Genomic DNA, 19,008 nt, shown 5'->3' with positions numbered 1-19,008 from the left:
AAAGCAGGGTGAAATGAAACATAGCAGAAGCTTCTTTTTGTTTTCTGTTTCTTTGTTCTTGCCTTTGTAACACTTGTGATGAAAAACTTCATTCATTATCTGTAACGCTGACTTTACTTTAAACCCAATGCAAACAAGTCATAACAGCTTTCATTACCATTTTATTGTGTAAACAGATAGTTAAACCTTATACAAATAAAGTCATGGTGTTTTGTGGACCCAGTAGTGTATTGTCAGGCTCTTTTACCAATATCATGTGTTCTAATATTGGGACATTCAATTCTCATTTGTCGATATTATTTCTAAATTTCTGTAGTTATCCCTGTCTGATAAATAGTATTCTAAAATGGTTTTTATTACGATTGTTTCAATCAAGGGAAGTTACTCTCAAAGAATTACACGTACTTAACACCTACGGCATATCTGTTTTATGATATAATCTTTCATAATATCAACATAATTGGTAGAATCACCAAAAGTCCATGTGCAAATAATGCATATATTGTAGTTCACATTGTTAACTATCTTAGCTTGGAGTAATCTTTATTTGTGATATTCTTAATTTTCTCATGAATATATAATTAGTGTCTTGCAAAAGTGACACTTGTCTATATTTAAACTTTAGGCACTTTCGTTCAGATTTTGTCTAATGAAATAAGGCTGAGTCACGTTATTTTGTAAATACTTAATTTCTTTTAAGTTTCTGCTCTGTGTATACTCTTGTACTGACTATACATTTCCGTATGAGCTACACGTAATATAATGATACTTCTAAAATGCTTACTGACACCATATTTCTAGCAGTTTTTGTACGAAAATACGATAAAAATCCTAAAACCTGTAAACAATGCGACGAATAGTTATCAGTTACACTAGAAAACCGGATGAACAGCAATGTCATATTCTGGTAGGCCTGTTCGACCGACAGCCTTTTACTGGACAAAACACGTATATCATGTTACTAAAGCAGGGTGAAATGAAACATAGCAGAAGCTTCTTTTTGTTTTCTGTTTCTTTGTTCTTGCCTTTGTAACACTTGTGATGAAAAACTTCATTCATTATCTGTAACGCTGACTTTACTTTAAACCCAATGCAAACAAGTCATAACAGCTTTCATTACCATTTTATTGTGTAAACAGATAATTAAACCTTATACAAATAAAGTCATGGTGTTTTGTGGACCCAGTAGTGTATTGTCAGGCTCTTTTACCAATATCATGTGTTCTAATATTGGGACATTCAATTCTCATTTGTCGATATTATTTCTAAATTTCTGTAGTTATCCCTGTCTGATAAATAGTATTCTAAAATGGTTTTTATTACGATTGTTTCAATCAAGGGAAGTTACTCTCAAAGAATTACACGTACTTAACACCTACGGCATATCTGTTTTATGATATAATCTTTCATAATATCAACATAATTGGTAGAATCACCAAAAGTCCATGTGCAAATAATGCATATATTGTAGTTCACATTGTTAACTATCTTAGCTTGGAGTAATCTTTATTTGTGATATTCTTAATTTTCTCATGAATATATAATTAGTGACTTGCAAAAGTGACACTTGTCTATATTTAAACTTTAGGCACTTTCGTTCAGATTTTGTCTAACGAAATAAGGCTGAGTCACGTTATTTTGTAAATACTTAATTTCTTTTAAGTTTCTGCTCTGTGTATACTCTTGTACTGACTATACATTTCCGTATGAGCTACACGTAATATAATGATACTTCTAAAATGCTTACTGACACCATATTTCTAGCAGTTTTTGTACGAAAATACGATAAAAATCCTAAAACCTGTAAACAATGCGACGAATAGTTATCAGTCACACTAGAAAACCGGATGAACAGCAATGTCATATTCTGGTAGGCCTGTTCGACCGACAGCCTTTTACTGGACAAAACACGTATATCATGTTACTAGAGCAGGGTGAAATGAAACATAGCAGAAGCTTCTTTTTGTTTTCTGTTTCTTTGTTCTTGCCTTTGTAACACTTGTGATGAAAAACTTCATTCATTATCTGTAACGCTGACTTTACTTTAAACCCAATGCAAACAAGTCATAACAGCTTTCATTACCATTTTATTGTGTAAACAGATAGTTAAACCTTATACAAATAAAGTCATGGTGTTTTGTGGACCCAGTAGTGTATTGTCAGGCTCTTTTACCAATATCATGTGTTCTAATATTGTGACATTCAATTCTCATTTGTCGATATTATTTCTAAATTTCTGTAGTTATCCCTGTCTGATAAATAGTATTCTAAAATGGTTTTTATTACGATTGTTTCAATCTGACTGGCTGTAAATACATTTTAGAGAATCAACTCATTTTTATGTTTGATCATTATAAAAGGCCCATTATATCCAGTATGAATTATTACGATGTCTACTGTGTATTTCAAATCGATACAAAACATAAATGCTCATACGACAATTTCAAACATTATGATAAACATTACATATATTCACCCTTAGTAAAAGTATATATTTTTAGAGTATATGGACTTCCAACGGTTCCTATATTCACCCTATGGTATATGTGAATGATGTTAATGTATATAAACTACCAATGGTACATATATTCACCCTATAGTATATGTATATATATTCACCCTTCACATTCACTGGCTTCGGATATTCTTAAATTATTAAAATCTTACCATCATGATCGTAACACATTTAAAAAAAAACACCATTGGTAGCTGGGTGATGACTTGCATTTATCGCCAGTATCAACAATGACTCTGTATAAAGAAAGTGTTTTGGAAGCAGTCCATGTTTTCCACTATGTCAATGACGATGCAGAAGCGCTTCTGGTCGTTATAGATATCGACCTTTAAACGGTACGTTTGTATACAATGCATACAGGTAGACTGGTCCGTAATGTCAATATCTTCCTCCCAGCCTGTTGTAACATGCAATAAACACATGTGGGTGACATTGTAGAACTTTGTATTATGTAGCCAATAGAAACATACATTAAATGTTCTATTGATTACACAACACACCCTTCCCACCCCTTTCCTCCATCAGTTTATAACATTATATTCTACACTCATTGTTTTTATTCCAATTCCAGTATTTGGTTTTGCCGATAATGTATTCATTAATTCATTTTTCATCACTATATGTATAAAAGCAAGTAACACATGTATTAACCACATAGTCTTTGCGATAAGAGAACAAATACCATGTACCACTCTTTATTCTGTCAGCCATTGTAACTTCCTTCGTCTCCACTACCACAAAGGTGATAGTGTCCTGGAAACAGACATCAAAAGAAAAATTATGTAAGTCAGAAAAAATGCAAACGAAATATCAAATAATTAGACTCTGTAATTCATCTGAACATATGTAAAATATCACGGGCAATTTACGTTAACATTTAACGACATCGTTATACAATACCATAATAAAAATCTAGACTCCTAGCTTGAGTGTTTATACACATGCACACATTAAACATGATATGTAACTTGTCTTATATCATCATCTTTGAAGTTGCAAAGAACAATTGGTTAGGGTCGCAAATTACCTACCCGATGCAATTCCTCCAAGCGTCGAGTCTAAAAACAGGAAAAAATCTGCAATGTGATATGGATGGATTGACAGTATCATATTCTTGCCGCCCATGACCTTGTTTAGTCTTGATTTTTTTAATATAAGAGAGGTGTTTTCTCTTCTTGCTCTGAATTAGATTGAATTTAAAAATTTGAATTTTCAATCGTCAAAATGCAATATGACCACTTACCAACCATATAGAAGACGGTCACCTGGCATTTTTGATTCACAAATTAGTCTCAAAATAACACAGTATACAAGTTAGGGCCTAAAGGGGGAATTTTAAACTTATCCATCCTATACTTCTCAAGGAATGGGGATAACAAGAATTGTTTACGTACAGACGCACGGACGGAAGACGGATCAAGGACGAAGAGCGATTTGAACAAGCCACTATCAAAGTCCCCTGTGTCTGCTTTGTTTTCCTTCGATAGTTTTAATTTATTGAAAATGAGTGTTTTATTTCTGTGGCACTTTCAGTCTATCTGGTACATATATTCCATTTAAAAGCATGTTATGAACAAATAGTTGTGAGCTGATTATAAGGATTTTGTAATTTATTTTGAATTACTAGGTAATGATACTAACATCCAAAGTCCGGAACAGAATAAAGATGGTAGGCATGATAACATGTCTTGTAGTGCGTACTAATAGTTGAATTTTACTACTTCATAAAAGTAAATGCTCATCTTCACGTTTATCGTCTGGAAAGTGCTTTTCTATGACTTCCTTAGATCTTACATTACTTAAAATACCATGTATAATACAAAAATACTTAAATAATGTTGACAACCCAGAGTCTCTACTGTACACTTTCTATGTACGTTAAATGTTAATATGAAGCTATAGAGTTAAGCGTTCATTTTACATTACGTACATATTAACCGTGTATTATCACATTCCACTTGTGGCCTTTTCATAAGACACATAATTGAATGACATCTTCTTTCAATGCACATTAAGAAACGTATAGACAATCGTTTCAATTAATTTAACTGCACCCTGCACCTATATTATAATGGGATACATTGGTGATGCAAGGTGCCCAAGATTTCAACGTAAAGAAGAAATGAGTTAAGAAAACACTAATTACGATGAAACAAATGTAAGATATAGGTAATGGTTACAGACACGATTTCCAGCCATTTCCCACTGAAACGTAGATCATTATACACAAGGTGGTCATTTCTGCCTCAGAGTGGTCAGATGAACACTTATGTAACATGTAGCGTGTTGCTACTTCCTTGTCATGCGTATGTCATCGCTTGTGTATTCAGATCCTGCATTCATTTAGAAATGCTTATTATTTACGACTCGTTAAGTAGAACAGAATGTCAATGACCCTATCTTTGTATTGTTACAGAAATAGCATTCATGTATTCGTGTTTTCAGCGCAGCGTGTGTAATCGACTCCGCTTCATGACATCGTAAAGCAATAGCTGAAGCTTTGATTACATCAACATATTTCCAAACGACCAATGTCATACCCGATACCTTACTTTTTTAAACCAACATCCCTGTACACAAACGGCATGCTAAAGGAGGATTCGGAATAACAAAATAACAAAATAGTCTTTTAAAAGCAGCGACCTCGGGAAACAATACGCCAGGTTGGTTCTAACACATCGGGTCAATTATTTGGCATCTTGGTTTTATGACCAGCAAATGACCTGGATTCAGACACTCATGTCCAATTATAAGATTTCTTTCCGTAGCAAGACACGATGGAAACTTTAAAAACGTTTTTTTTTTCTTCACATAAGGACATCAAAGATACAATTTAGTAATAAGAAATTCAAAATCGGCAAGGTGCTGAAAATTCCTAATTAAACTTTACAAACATAATGATATTAATTTGCAGTTAAGGAATACATAGTTCAGAGCATTTCATCATTGCATCGGTTAGCAGGTGATAAATTAAGTCGAGTATTAAATATAGCAACCCAGACACCATAATAAACCAGCAAATATTCATTCATTTGTATGAAACTATCGGCATACTGCAAGCAAAATATATGAATTTAAAATCTTAAATCCCGCAAAAGAAATTTATTTCTGAATCTGTGGGCAGGGACACTCAGTACAAAGTTCATGCAAAAAGCACGACATCCGAGTATATTAAGTCGAGTAATTCATCAATTTCTTTTTGCCGAAAACTAAGGCATTTTAGGGAGCTGCTGGCAATTTAGCAAAAAAAAAAATAATAAATAAATAAAAGGTGCAGAAAAATGGCAGATAGAGACGATGATTCATCGAGATTCCTTAGGTTACACCTAACAAAAAAACTTAAACGCCGTATCTGATTTAGAAGATATTCTGTATAGATATCATGGTAAGATGTCGAGCTTGAATTGTTCAAAGGACGAAGGCTTTAATGAATGCCCTTGTGATTTGGTCTGATCACCTCAACCGTAGTTTTACGAAGGTCATGTCGACCTGTCTGGTATTCATTGCGTGTTTTAATTAGATTACGCATCAAGGACCTTGGTGAAATATTACAAACTAATATTTCATGAAATAACACTTAACCTGTGAAAATATCATATTTTATACACAATATAAAGCTGATGAAATTCCAACCTACTTACTACCTTTGCACATGTTACCATCCAATTACATTTGTGGTATTGTCAACTGTCTGAACGTGAAAGGATAATTTGTGCTGTAGCACGTGTTTTATTCTGATAAAGCTTTTATGCTTATTGATCAATATACAATATATATATAAATATATACATACCACCACCACCAAACATTCACACACACACCGACACACACACACACATATATATATATATGAATAACAATTGATCGTAAAGAATTCTACTTACTTTACCTTTGCGAGACAATGCCATGATAACTATATCGTAAAATACATGTCATGTCAAATGGCAACAACCTCCAGTTATTGTTTTAAACAGCTATGCAACTCCTACAAATTATGAAAATAATAAACACAGTACTGGCGTATTAACAGAATCTGAAGTCAGCCAAAGGGGTGAAAAGTATGAGCGAAAGCAAGGGCAAAATGTCAGAAGAATCAGACTAGGTGCTCCGGAAGAGTAAGTGTCTTCTGCTTCATCAACGACATCGCCATGTAAGTTTTGGTCAATCCAAAGGAACATGTTTAAAGTGTGATTAAGACATAACAAAAACACACCAGCCAAGAGAGAGACAATTTGTTTCCATATGGATGCCGAAAGTCTACTTGAAAACTTTTACCACCAACTAAAATTCGCTCATATATTTACGATAGCTCTAGACTGCCCATGGTAGTTAACACATGATAAAACGTGTCTTTTGGCATACATTTATACTATTAATGAGGAGAAAGTCTATATACCTACATGTACACATTGTATAATGGGAACTCCTTGGTCGTAATATAACATATAATATATTCCTAAACAGGTTACCATCATTCCATACCTTGATAAGACGACGTCATTGATTTCTCATCGTCCATCGGTTAGCCATTAATGTCCTATCCATTTCTAATCAGCTATTCCCAAAACACTTTCTTACAACGACAACAGATCATACATGCATGATATTGCATTTCACAGTTCTAAAAAATATCCGGTTTGCCCGAACTTACGTCATGACAAATCAAATTGATTATTTATCATCAGTAATTTATGCGAACGTATAAACATAAAACAAAGGATGTGCATAATGTTAAATGATAAAATGCGTTAATTCACAATTGTGAATAGTTCTTGATGTCATGAAATACTTCAATTTTGGTACAAATTTCTAAATTTCAGGCGATAGAAGATGTTAAACTGTTGTTTTAATGTTGTTGATATTGTGGTATTATTTTATCTCGGGAACTAAATGCCAAACATATGAGGCTACTGAGGCAAATATAATGTGATCGAAAGAAATATAAAAATCTTGGTGGGGAAAGTGCACTAGCCCTGTGTTTGACTAAACGTCGTAAATAAATGTAATAGTTTTAGAAGACATGTGTATAAATTTTATGATAAAGACTAACCATTTTTATCTGGTCTTCATTTTTTATCTCACGATTCGAAATAGACACAGTGAAGATCGATATTTGCACTGTTTATCTCGGTTGAAGTTTAAATAAGGGCACTGTTTAATTTTTTCTATTTTTGACATGTTTACCAAGGCACCCATTTCTTGTGTAAAATATTTGCTATCTTTATGTAAGATAACTATAAAAAGAACCCCACTATAAATCAAGAGTTCCTGATACTGCCACTCCCCTTTACATCGAATCACGTGTCTGTGTCTTTTTCTAGAAGGATCTGAACACGCTAGTCCATTACATACAGTATGCCAAAATTTATATGTGTGTAGCTCCATTGGTAGAGGGGATTTCCACATACACAGCCAGACATAAATAGAACGATTTTAACGTAGCGTCTGCACAACATCCTTAACCGTCGAGGTATACACAACATACGTAAAGGCAGACCACAGGACAAACCACGAGAATGCGACTGGTAAATAGATCAAGTATGTACTGTTTTACTTATATTATTCTGATATATATCGTATTGATTTTAATTATATAGAAACCATTAAACGGTTTACCTAATTCAAGCATGTGTTTGGTATTTAGGTCTTTATCGACAGTATTACTCGTTCATGTCAGTATCACGACTAAGGAAAGATTTCCGTACATTTGACATAACTTTGACATAACTTTGGTGCTGTTTTATACGATATCAGCATTTAACTGATTTACAACTAAATTCTTAATGAAAGATCCCGTTCTCTGTTCCTGTGTGCTTATCGTACCTTTATGAAAATTTACATAAACTTTAGGGAAATGTTTATATGATTTGTATTTTAAAACTACTGTCGTTAAATGTTTTATATGTTATTAAGTGAGCAAAAAATGGAATTTTATAAACATTTAGGAATGATCGACAGGGAGAAATATTAGACCTCAGAGAACAAGTGAGGTACAGCGAGACGTAGAAATCTTGTTCGCTTTACACGTAAATGCCGTGATGCTAGCTGTTGATTATGAAGGATTAGAGTTTTGTCATGAAATTTCACATACTATCTCTAACAAGTATAATAATATCGATTGTATAACAGTGCCACGTGTCTAAACGCCTCAAATTATATACATTTTTTGAAAAGGATAATGACAACTAATTCACGGAGAAATCTCATGAAAATACTCTTTTATTCACCAGTACCTTAATATTAATGTCAGTCACAGAGGTATGTGTTATCAAATCACTACCTGCATAGGCTGTACACACTTACACTATTGACGTGTGTTTTATATTCAGTTAAGACATAATATTTTAGCTAAGGATTTGAAGGAAATCCAGGATACAAGCAAGGAAAGATAAGATTTTGCACTCAGTACCTACCTACCTTGGGTCAGATTATTTTTCAGTTGTTAGCATTACGAGCCTGGTGTAGAGGCATTTTATTAACATTGAATCCGGGACTTTCTCTTTATTTTTCTCTTGGTTGACATTCCCAGGCCAGTCGGTATTATTGTTTACATTTCAATGTTTATTCTGTACCACGTGAAAGCCAAATCGTGTTGACATACCATTACCTAAGACACCTACTACATGTATTTATATAATGTATTTAAACAGGAATTCAATATAACACATTAACTAAATAAGTCGAAATTTAAATGAATGTTCTATGAAGCTATTTTATACCCCTAATCCATTCGACGAAAGATGATGAAATCCCGGTAGTAATCGTTTTCACAGCTGCGTAGACCGCGACGTTCAGCTGATGCAATACATTCCTAAAATAGATTCGCACATACTGGTTTCCATTCAATCGGAAATGCTCTGGCTTAACAGCATAATATATGAAAACTGGAAAGTCCAACACACTGTAGATGATTGATTATAACCGTCTGAATGCTAACTGCAGTGTGACAAATATTAGTGTACATTACTATATTATCATGCTTTCTCATGACAATTAATGATGGCTGCAGGGAAACGTCTAAGGATTCAGCTCTCGATTTAATATCCCCTTTGTTACATTGTTAAATGGTCCTTTGGTTATCAAATCGAAGACACTGTGGGCGTCTCTAGCAGGAAATAGTGCATTAGTTTGTAGGCCAATGAACTGAATCTCTCATAACACTGCAAACTTTGATGTTTAGTGCAATAAACCATGTGCCTTCGAATTAATTTAACGTTGTTGATGAAATCTGCACATATGTACTTGCCTGTAGAACGATTTAATATAGATACGGTACATATAACTTGACTTGTAAAATTATTAATGTTGCACTACAGAGAGTGTTTCTTTTTAAAAAAAGGTTTCTCTCTTTCTAAAAACCGATTTTATTTTTCATCTCTGTCCTGACACTATTTCACTTCTGGTTTAGACTTGAGCATTTGCCTTAATAAACGAGGCTCCGATCTACCAGATCTTCAAGCACAAATGATATTTGTCGATCACATTCGATGGGATGAACTAGCGTCCTGTGATCGTGTCCATTTTGTGATATTTCAGTGGGACTGCGCTATCAAAACCTCCATCATTGATTCCTCTGTGGACATCGTATGAGCCTGTTTGTTGTGCAGCCGTAAACCGAAATCATTTGATAATTTTATGGTCATCGTAATGCTTTTGTTAAGTGGCTATATATATTCCATGCCATTTGATGCCGGATATGTTAACATGATATACGTTAAAATTATCTGTTTTTGTTATTCATGCGTCTGCGTCAAAATACATATATGGACTATGACTATATGTCCTATGTGAATAGGACACTCTTCTTCTTTTAAGTAAAGATGACACAGATGACTCCAGAATGCAATAAGTTTACATGTCACTTGCTCTAAATAATAAACATAATAAACAAAACAAAGCGCATTCCCAAGTGATTTCGAAGAATGACAGATGTGAAAACGCTTTTAAGAGGTTCATTATGTTTAACATTTTTTATGAATAGACTTCAAAACACTATAGTTTAACTTGAGAGAGCAGTAACTAGACCTCTAATAATGAGGGGCATTGTGTTTATTGGACTATGTCGGTATGATCATGGGTCTGGTCAATTAAAGTGTTGTTATGCCCATGAGTTGATCACGTGAGTATAGTTTGGATCGCGTGTACACATTATGGAACACTGTTACAGGTCTACTTGACTTGTAAAGAACATATCATTGATCAAGCTGTATGATGCAGTTTAATGATAATTGGCTCAATAAGTTTGATTTTAAAATAGCGTTACAATGTTATATTTACTTAGGTGTTTAATACTTGATATAAAATTTGAAAATTGTGCCAAATCCCTTTGTTACAATAAAGAAAACCCATGTAATCAAAACTTGCCTGTCGTTTGTTCTAGCATATACACGACTTTTATGGCTTTTGGGGACGAGAATAATCCGAAAAAGACATACAGTTACCGTTTATGACTTTAAAAAAATTACAAACACTTCATCCTCATTAATTCATTTAACCATGCCTTATCATTGTGTTGACAATATACATACGATCATATAATGTTCCTTAGTGAGTATATCTTTCATTATATCATCAATTATAAGGTTCTATTTGCAGCTCGAACGTCAATGTAATTGTTTCAATGGCAAAAATATCATAAAAGTGAAAATACAGGGGTATTTTGACGTTAAGCAATATAGCAAGATTAAGTTTCAGTTTTAAGATGTTTTGATTAGTTGAGAGAGTTTGTCATAAGTAGAAGTACAGCTTTCAATAACTATCTTTTGAACATATATACTTTAGCGTTATCCTCCTTTTTTGTGTTGCAGATTCCTCCAGTACGGACTCTGACTCCAGCAGTGGGGAGGTGAAGCTGAAGAAGAGTGTCGGATTGTTTACTGGAGTGGGTCTCATCGTCGGATCCATGATAGGTTGGTACAAAGTTTAACATAAGATAGAACATTCTGTAGCTTAGTTGTGTACACTTTATGTGGCAGTTGAGAACGCTTTCTATAACATTTGAATACACTCTATGTGATTTTTGAGTATAACTGATGCATGCATATATACGAGGCGAGTAATATATAAGAAACTTCAAATTTGTCAGTACACTTTAACATTAGAGTTGTTTTAATATATTAGAGGCGATATATTAGTGAACTTTATTCGCATAGGCGATTACACTTCATAAGGCTATGTAGGTACACTCCATAAGGAAAAGTGATTGAATACCTTTATCTTTAGACTATCTTGAGACATGCATTGACCTTGAGACATATCTTTATCTTGAGATATACTTTTACAATGAGACATACATTGACCTTGAGACATACCTTTATCTTGAGACATGCATTGACCTTGAGACATACCTTTATCTTGAGACATACTTTTACAATGAGACATAAATTGACCTTCAGACATACCTTTATCTTGAGACATACATTGACCTTCAGACATACCTTTATCTTGAGATATACCTTTATCTTGAGACATACTTTTACAATGAGACATACATTGACCTTGAGACACACCTTTATCTTGAGACATACATTAACCTTGAGACATACCTTTATCTTGAGACATACCTTTATCTTGAGACATACCTTTACATTGAGACATACATTGACCTTGAGACATACCTTTATCTTGAGACATACCTTTACATTGAGACATACATTGACCTTGAGACATACTTTCATCTTTAGACATACTTTTATCTTGAGGCATACTTTTATCTTGAGATATGCCTTGACCTTGAGACATATCTTTATCTTAATAAATCCCTTTACCTTGAGACATACCTTTAAACGCTATAGTAACAAATACAAAACGTAAGCCAGGTATATATTTCGTAAGTTTTACGTACTTTATCTTCAGGATCTGGGATATTCATATCCCCCAAAGGAATATTAGAAGGTACTGGATCTATCGCCATGAGCCTCATTATCTGGGCTTTGTGTGGTCTCGTCGTCACACTTGGTAAGTTCATTGTCGACCTACTCTTTGTAACTTAAGTATTGTTTTACTTTATGTAAAGACAGTGTTGAATGTTTGTTTACCTGTAAGATTACTTCCAACTGACTAAATATATACCATAGATGTAGAGGTATTCGTGCGGGAAAATGATAAGACACCAATTCTAGTGTGTCTGTTGTTCACTCTTCAGTTTAGAAAAGTGCGGCAAATCAAATGTTTACTCGTTTGGAGATTAAGTACAGATTTTGTTTATCTCATTTTTTACATCGACACTTAATCCTTTAGAAGAGGCAACACATGTCTGGCTAAAACACCATATGGTCAGGTGACCTCTGTAGTAACGTCACTCGTTTGATTGTTACAACACTGCATGAGTTTCCCTTTAACTCTCCGAATAAGCCTTAGAAGTCTAAAACATTAACTTTATTAATGTTATTTCAAAATATGAATACTAAATGTTTTACCCAATACTCATGATATATATTGTTTGAAAAACAGGCAATGGTTATTTTCGGATCCCGATGCTAAAATGGCCTACATAATTCATACATTTATAAGTATATTGCTAGTAAAGGTTTTCCTAGCATCGTAAAACAAATTGAAAATGTTATTTCAATCCAGACCGAGTCTCCTCTGTTCCCAGGACTGTTTACCGAATATGCAAAACCTAACTGAGAGTTATGTAAATGATATTTTGATGATTGTTCCCCGAGAGCAAATAGGTTTGCTTTTGCCTTGTTACACCTCTGTCGTCTTACATCACAATATTCTGTTGAATCACTATTAAGTTTTTTCCACTTGACACAAGTCATTAAGTATTGGTGAATGCTTGTGTTATCAGGTGCATTATCCTATGCCGAGATGGGCACAGCTATCCCCAAGTCTGGAGGAGAACATTCGTATCTCATGTTTACATATGGACATATGAGCAAATTAGGCGCTATTCCTTCTTTTATATTTGACTGGGTAGGTATCGAAATATATTAATTCTTACTGTGTCTAGCTTATGTCTGATTTTGTAAAGGAATGCTAGTATTTCTTAGGTTTTCTAAGTAATGTTACGTCATCAGTATTTTTATTTTACCTGCAATGTTATATTGTTTATTTGCTTAATTTTGTCATCGATATACATTTTATTAGCACGTCTTAAGTCTGTTTGAATACTGGTAGGTTAAGAATGTATACATGCACTTGAAGTTCCTCTGAAATTATCAGATATGAAAATATCAATCGATAAGGTTAAGGGATTAGTGCACTTTCACATCTTGATTTTTGCGATCACTTTGGAGTTTTCTCCGTTGCCTATGTTTCGATATGTTGATCCTTAAAATCACTGGCGAGACCTAGAAGGACGAAACAGAAATATGATGTTGTTTACATAATTATTTTTCACTACTGTATCTAATAATAAATTGTGATAAAGGATGTTATTAAATTGTGTGTCTTTTGTACAATCTTTCAGGTGTCTTTGTTTATTATCCGGCCAACCCAGTTCGCTCTAATCAGTCTCAGCCTTGGAACTTACGTCGCCAAGCCATTTTTCCCGGATTGCGACCCACCCCTCAAGGCCGTTAAGCTAATCACAGCTGTTGCTATGCGTACGTATTGTAGTTTTTATCCAAACAGAGCTGATGACGCACCTTGCTATATTTGTCATTGGTACTTAAATATTTTATTTATATTTGTGTCTTCTGGTATTTGCATAATTTTACATGGCATATTAGTCAACCTGCTGTGAATTAAACATTAAATTGTGTTTTTATGATAAATGCTTAATTTATTTGTTTGAAATGATACGTCCTAGCAAGAGAGATTGACAATTTGAAGACTGTCTCCATGAATGGTGGGTCCATTGACTGACCCTTATCTAGTGTCATCACGCTGAAATGTTGTACCCGGATATGGTTGCGTGACAGTTCATCTGGTTATACTACAGTGATAACGTGCTAACCATGCCTTGAGCGCCATATTATATTCTTAATGACTAGCAGGGGATACGATGTCCATTTCCACATTTAACTGCTTTTAAAGAGTTGATCAATCCGACATTACAGTAAGTTAATCGCAATTAAAACAAAATCCCTTATTGTTTTCAGTTCTTGTGACATTTATCAACATTACAAGTGTCAAAGTTGCGGTTTGGCTCCAGTCCTTCTGTACGATAGCTAAACTACTCGCCATAGCAATGATCAGTTTTGGAGGACTATACAAATTAATTACAGGTAAATTCTACTTTAAAGTAGAGGAAGATAAATGACCCCTTTACATATTTCAGGGGAATGAAAAGACTTGTTTTGTAACCTACGCTGGTTTTTATCGTGTTTATCGTTATGCAATTATCTTCAATTCAGCTAACAGGTATATCTTGAACATTCCCAAATTAACCAAATCGTTATCGTGGAAGATAATGACTGATTGTCTATGCTACACTATTTTCATCATCTCGTTATGAAATTATCTTTTAATTCAACTCTCATTTTCTTACTATTCGTGGCTATGTTGATCGTGTTTCTCGTTTATCGTGTTATCTAGATGGCGCAGAACACTTGGGAGAAGGATTTGAGGGAACCAGTGAGAATGTTGGGCTCATTGCTATAGCATTCTATAATGGTCTTTGGGCATTTGATGGATGGTAGGTAAACCAGTGTTATGATGTCGGGTTTTCCAGTCACGTTTAATATACACATTTTGGTTAAATCTTCATATCAAATACGTTTACTGTTGTCTTCATTAGAGCTATTTTTATATTTTTTTCCTAATTTCGTTTTTGATAAAGTTTTTTTTAAATGCATATATATATATATTATATTTATTGATTTGAAGTTTGTACAAGAACTGTTATCGCACGTACGCCAGAAATAAAATCGATTTTTTTTCTGTTCTAGGAATAATTTGAATTTAGTGACAGAAGAACTGAAGAGTCCACAAAAGTACGTAAAAAGGCCTCACAGTGAAATTCATGTCATTACAGCCACCTTCGGGACTGGCCTTCTGTAGTCACAATGACAGTATAGCCTTAATAGCAACTATCATATCACCAAGCAAAACTACATAAGGACTATGTTTTCAGTCAGTTTGTGTATACAGTGAAAGCTACATTACAAATTAATTATATGATACATTTTGCATTTAAACGATTTTAAACGATACCATACAGTGATCATCTTCTACATTTAAATTCAGATATTCAAACTTATTTTGTTGGAAAGATACGACGATGTTTGTGTAAGCATATTTACAATGAACAATTAAGCATTAGAGGTTTAAATAAATTTCTAAAGTGATTTCGTCCATCGTAACTCCTGGTTAGTTATTTTGAAATATAAAACTTATCATTTTGATTTGATTTTACTGTAAACAAACAGTATATTTCAGATAATATGATAATGAAAAGTATCAGTTTATCCTTGTTTATCTTTCAGAAATCTGCCATTAGCTATCATCATTGGTATCCCAATGACCACTGCCTGTTATCTTCTGGCCAATGTTGGCTACTTTGCCGTTATGTCCAAACATGAAGTCCTGGAGTCTCACGCCGTGGCTGTGGTAAGTTTATAAAATTTTGGGAAACCATTTCATTAATCACTGAATGGTATTCGACGTTAGAGATGAAACGTATAATGTCCGAAATTGTAAATTCAAACATAAGATTAAAAAAAAACTTCAGATGTAAATGTGAACCGCAACCATTAACAGTTCATTTAACGGTTTCATACAGTTCATACATAAGATAAATGAAATAAAATTTATTGTATAAAATCAAAATTATGTTTGTTTCACTGTAGTACACTCACTATTATGTGAACGGAGAAAAACTGTTTTTCATTCTCTCTATTGGGAGTATTTCGTTAAGCATATCTGATCTCATTGTAGACGTGGGGTGACCATATGCTTGGCGTTATGTCCTGGACCGTGCCCCTCTTTGTCGTCATATCCTGCCTCGGGGCTGCCAACGGTTGTCTGTTCGCCACATCCCGGTACGAATTACGTTGTGTTTATCTCCCTTCTAATGTGCCTTTGCCTGTTGACATGGTCAATCCTCCAAGCTTACCTTGTTTATTAGAAAAATTGTATTTTTATATTGAATAAAGTCATAACGTTAAATATACTTTCTGATTTACATTATAAAGTACATTTTTATTCAGTTAATATTTATACAACAGTGACGATCTGGCGATGATTTCATGAGTGTAAATCGTGTTGTAGACTGGTATACGTAGCAGCCAGGGGAGGTAACTTCCCCCAGGTATTATCCTTCATCAACATGACAAGACTTACACCTCTGCCATCAGTTCTATTCACGGTAAGTAAAAATCACTACCAAAGTTTACACTACTACAGTTTAATATCGTGTCGTTACATATGTTAGGAACACTTACATTGGTCTCTTGTTTTGATTTATCAGCGTTTTGCAGTATATCCTTATTATTGCAAGTTCTGTATCCTACTTTTAAAATGATCTTTACTCATTTAAAACAACAGTGTTTTTATCTATCAAAATATTAATGATCGCACACTGGAAACTTTCGCAGTAATCACAGGAGGATTCATACATGAAATTTTAAAACCAAGAATTTGTCTTTAGATTTACAAAAGGACTTTAAAAGCTGCGAATGTTTTCTGATATTATATAAAGGGGAATAACTTTGCATTATGTTCGACCATTTAGGCTGTTCAAAGGGAGATAACTCGATAGGTATTGTGGATATTTTTCATTTTACTCTATTGTTTGAATTACAGTCCTTGGTAGGATTTGCCATTCTAATACCAGGAGACATTAGTACACTTATGGACTTTTACGGATTTTCCGCCTGGTTTATCTACAGCATGACAATATTCTCCGTTCTAGTCCTACGATATACACAGCCGAATTTACACAGACCTTATAAGGTAAGTGATAAAAATGTCATACCCAGCGAAGTCCACACAGGCCTTTTAAGGTTAGTTGTAAAAATTTCCTACACAGTGAAATCGACCAAGGCCTTAAAAGGTAAGTGGTAAAAATGTCATACACAGAGAAGTCTACACAGGCCTTTTAAGATTAGTGGTAAAAATCCTACACAGCGAAATCTGTCCAGGCCTATAAAGGTAAGTATTAAAAATGTCATACACAGCGAAATCGACCCAGGCCTTTTAAGTTAAGTGGTAAAAATGTCCTACACAGTGAATTCTACCCAGGCCTTTTAAGGTAAGCGGTAAAAATGTCCTACACAGTGAAATCTACACAGACCTGATAAGGTAAGATTAAAATGTCAAATAAAGTAGTATCATCAATGATGCCTTCATAGACCTCATTATACTATGTATATATTGACACCCTTATCGTTCTACGTCAGACAGGACCAGGAAGCCATTTTTATCAGTTAAAACATATTTACAAACTGAAAGTGCTCCTCAAAATAAGCGAAATACCCCTCTTCTACTTGTTTTAAATTATGTTCTAACAATTTTTTATTTTGTTGTTTGGCTTTACTGTATCTAACTTAAAATTTCTATTAAAAGGTGTTATTCACTTGTGTGTCTTTTATCTATCTCCTATATGTAATTATTTTACGAAAATTAAGGTATGAAACACTTTTGTTGGTTGTTTTAATTTGAATACATTTTACGATTTTTTACCGACAGGTTCCAATCATCATTCCAGTGTTCGTCTTCCTCATAGCATCCTATCTATTGATTTCTCCAGTTATACAAAGTCCCAGAGTACAATTTATATACGCTTGTATATTTATTGCCAGTGGAATGCTGTTCTATTTTCCTTTTGTCTATATGAAAGTGCAAGTACCTTATATGGGTAAGTATTACAAATGTAGGTAGAAATTAAAACACATATTTCCTTGTTTATCCAATTCTCATGATTGTAACCGTTTGAAATTTCTACATTTTTTAAGTCATGTAAGATTAGGATGGCATCACTTTCGAACATTTTCTTCTACCGATGAGAACAGTTTCGTTTGGTATGAACTAAAACACTTAAAACTAAATTGCAAATATGAATTGCAATTATCAAAACACGTGTCGCTGAATTTTGACACACTTACTTCTTTGGTAATTCTGTGACGTATTTTGCACATATTCTTGATTTTGTGCTTTTATTAAAGTAGTGATAGTATTTTTCTTTGTTTATTTAACTTAAGATGCATTTCTTCTTTTATTTTTTCAGATAAATTCAGTACAATTATGCAAAAGACATTCCTTATTGTACCTGGTAAAGCAGATTCCTAAAACATAACATTATAACAAACATATGGTATCACCGCACTGGTGATATGATGTGTTTTCTGATGCCGGTTTAAGTGCTTATGTCTTCATGACAATTATTGTAAGTATCTTAAGTCGTAGACTTGCTTCATCGTACATCACACAAGCTATGGGTAATGGTTTTTCTGATAACTATACACGTGTTGAAGTGTAAGTTGGAACTAATCAAGTCAACATATTCAACCATGCTTTGTATCATTGTAGACTTGTAATGTGTTTGGCAAACCAAAATTATACTAATATGGAGTCCTTATTTATTGGAATCTGTCAAATATTAC

General features: G+C 33.8%; 1 protein-coding gene across 1 annotated transcript; it reads left to right on the top strand.

Moving 5' to 3' along the window:
• Nucleotides 1–8,016: 8,016 nt before the first annotated feature.
• LOC132555044 (b(0,+)-type amino acid transporter 1-like) lies at nucleotides 8,017–18,714 on the top strand. Its single transcript, XM_060219383.1, has 14 exons — nucleotides 8,017–8,053; nucleotides 11,323–11,424; nucleotides 12,371–12,472; nucleotides 13,311–13,435; nucleotides 13,932–14,067; nucleotides 14,566–14,691; nucleotides 15,002–15,101; nucleotides 15,355–15,399; nucleotides 15,892–16,015; nucleotides 16,343–16,446; nucleotides 16,676–16,772; nucleotides 17,210–17,359; nucleotides 18,095–18,263; nucleotides 18,633–18,714. The coding sequence occupies exons 1-14, from the start codon at nucleotides 8,032–8,034 to the stop codon at nucleotides 18,692–18,694; spliced, it is 1,464 nt and encodes a 487-aa protein (XP_060075366.1). The 5' UTR covers nucleotides 8,017–8,031; the 3' UTR covers nucleotides 18,695–18,714.
• Nucleotides 18,715–19,008: the final 294 nt, after the last annotated feature.

The sequence above is a fragment of the Ylistrum balloti genome, unplaced genomic scaffold (genome assembly GCF_031769215.1).
Source record: "Ylistrum balloti isolate Yb309-2 unplaced genomic scaffold, AGI_CSIRO_Ybal_v1 Utg370450, whole genome shotgun sequence".
In the NCBI taxonomy this organism is placed as follows: domain Eukaryota; kingdom Metazoa; phylum Mollusca; class Bivalvia; order Pectinida; family Pectinidae; genus Ylistrum; species Ylistrum balloti.
Note: the sequence above shows the minus strand (reverse complement) of the source record. Positions and strands in the feature narration are given on the sequence as shown.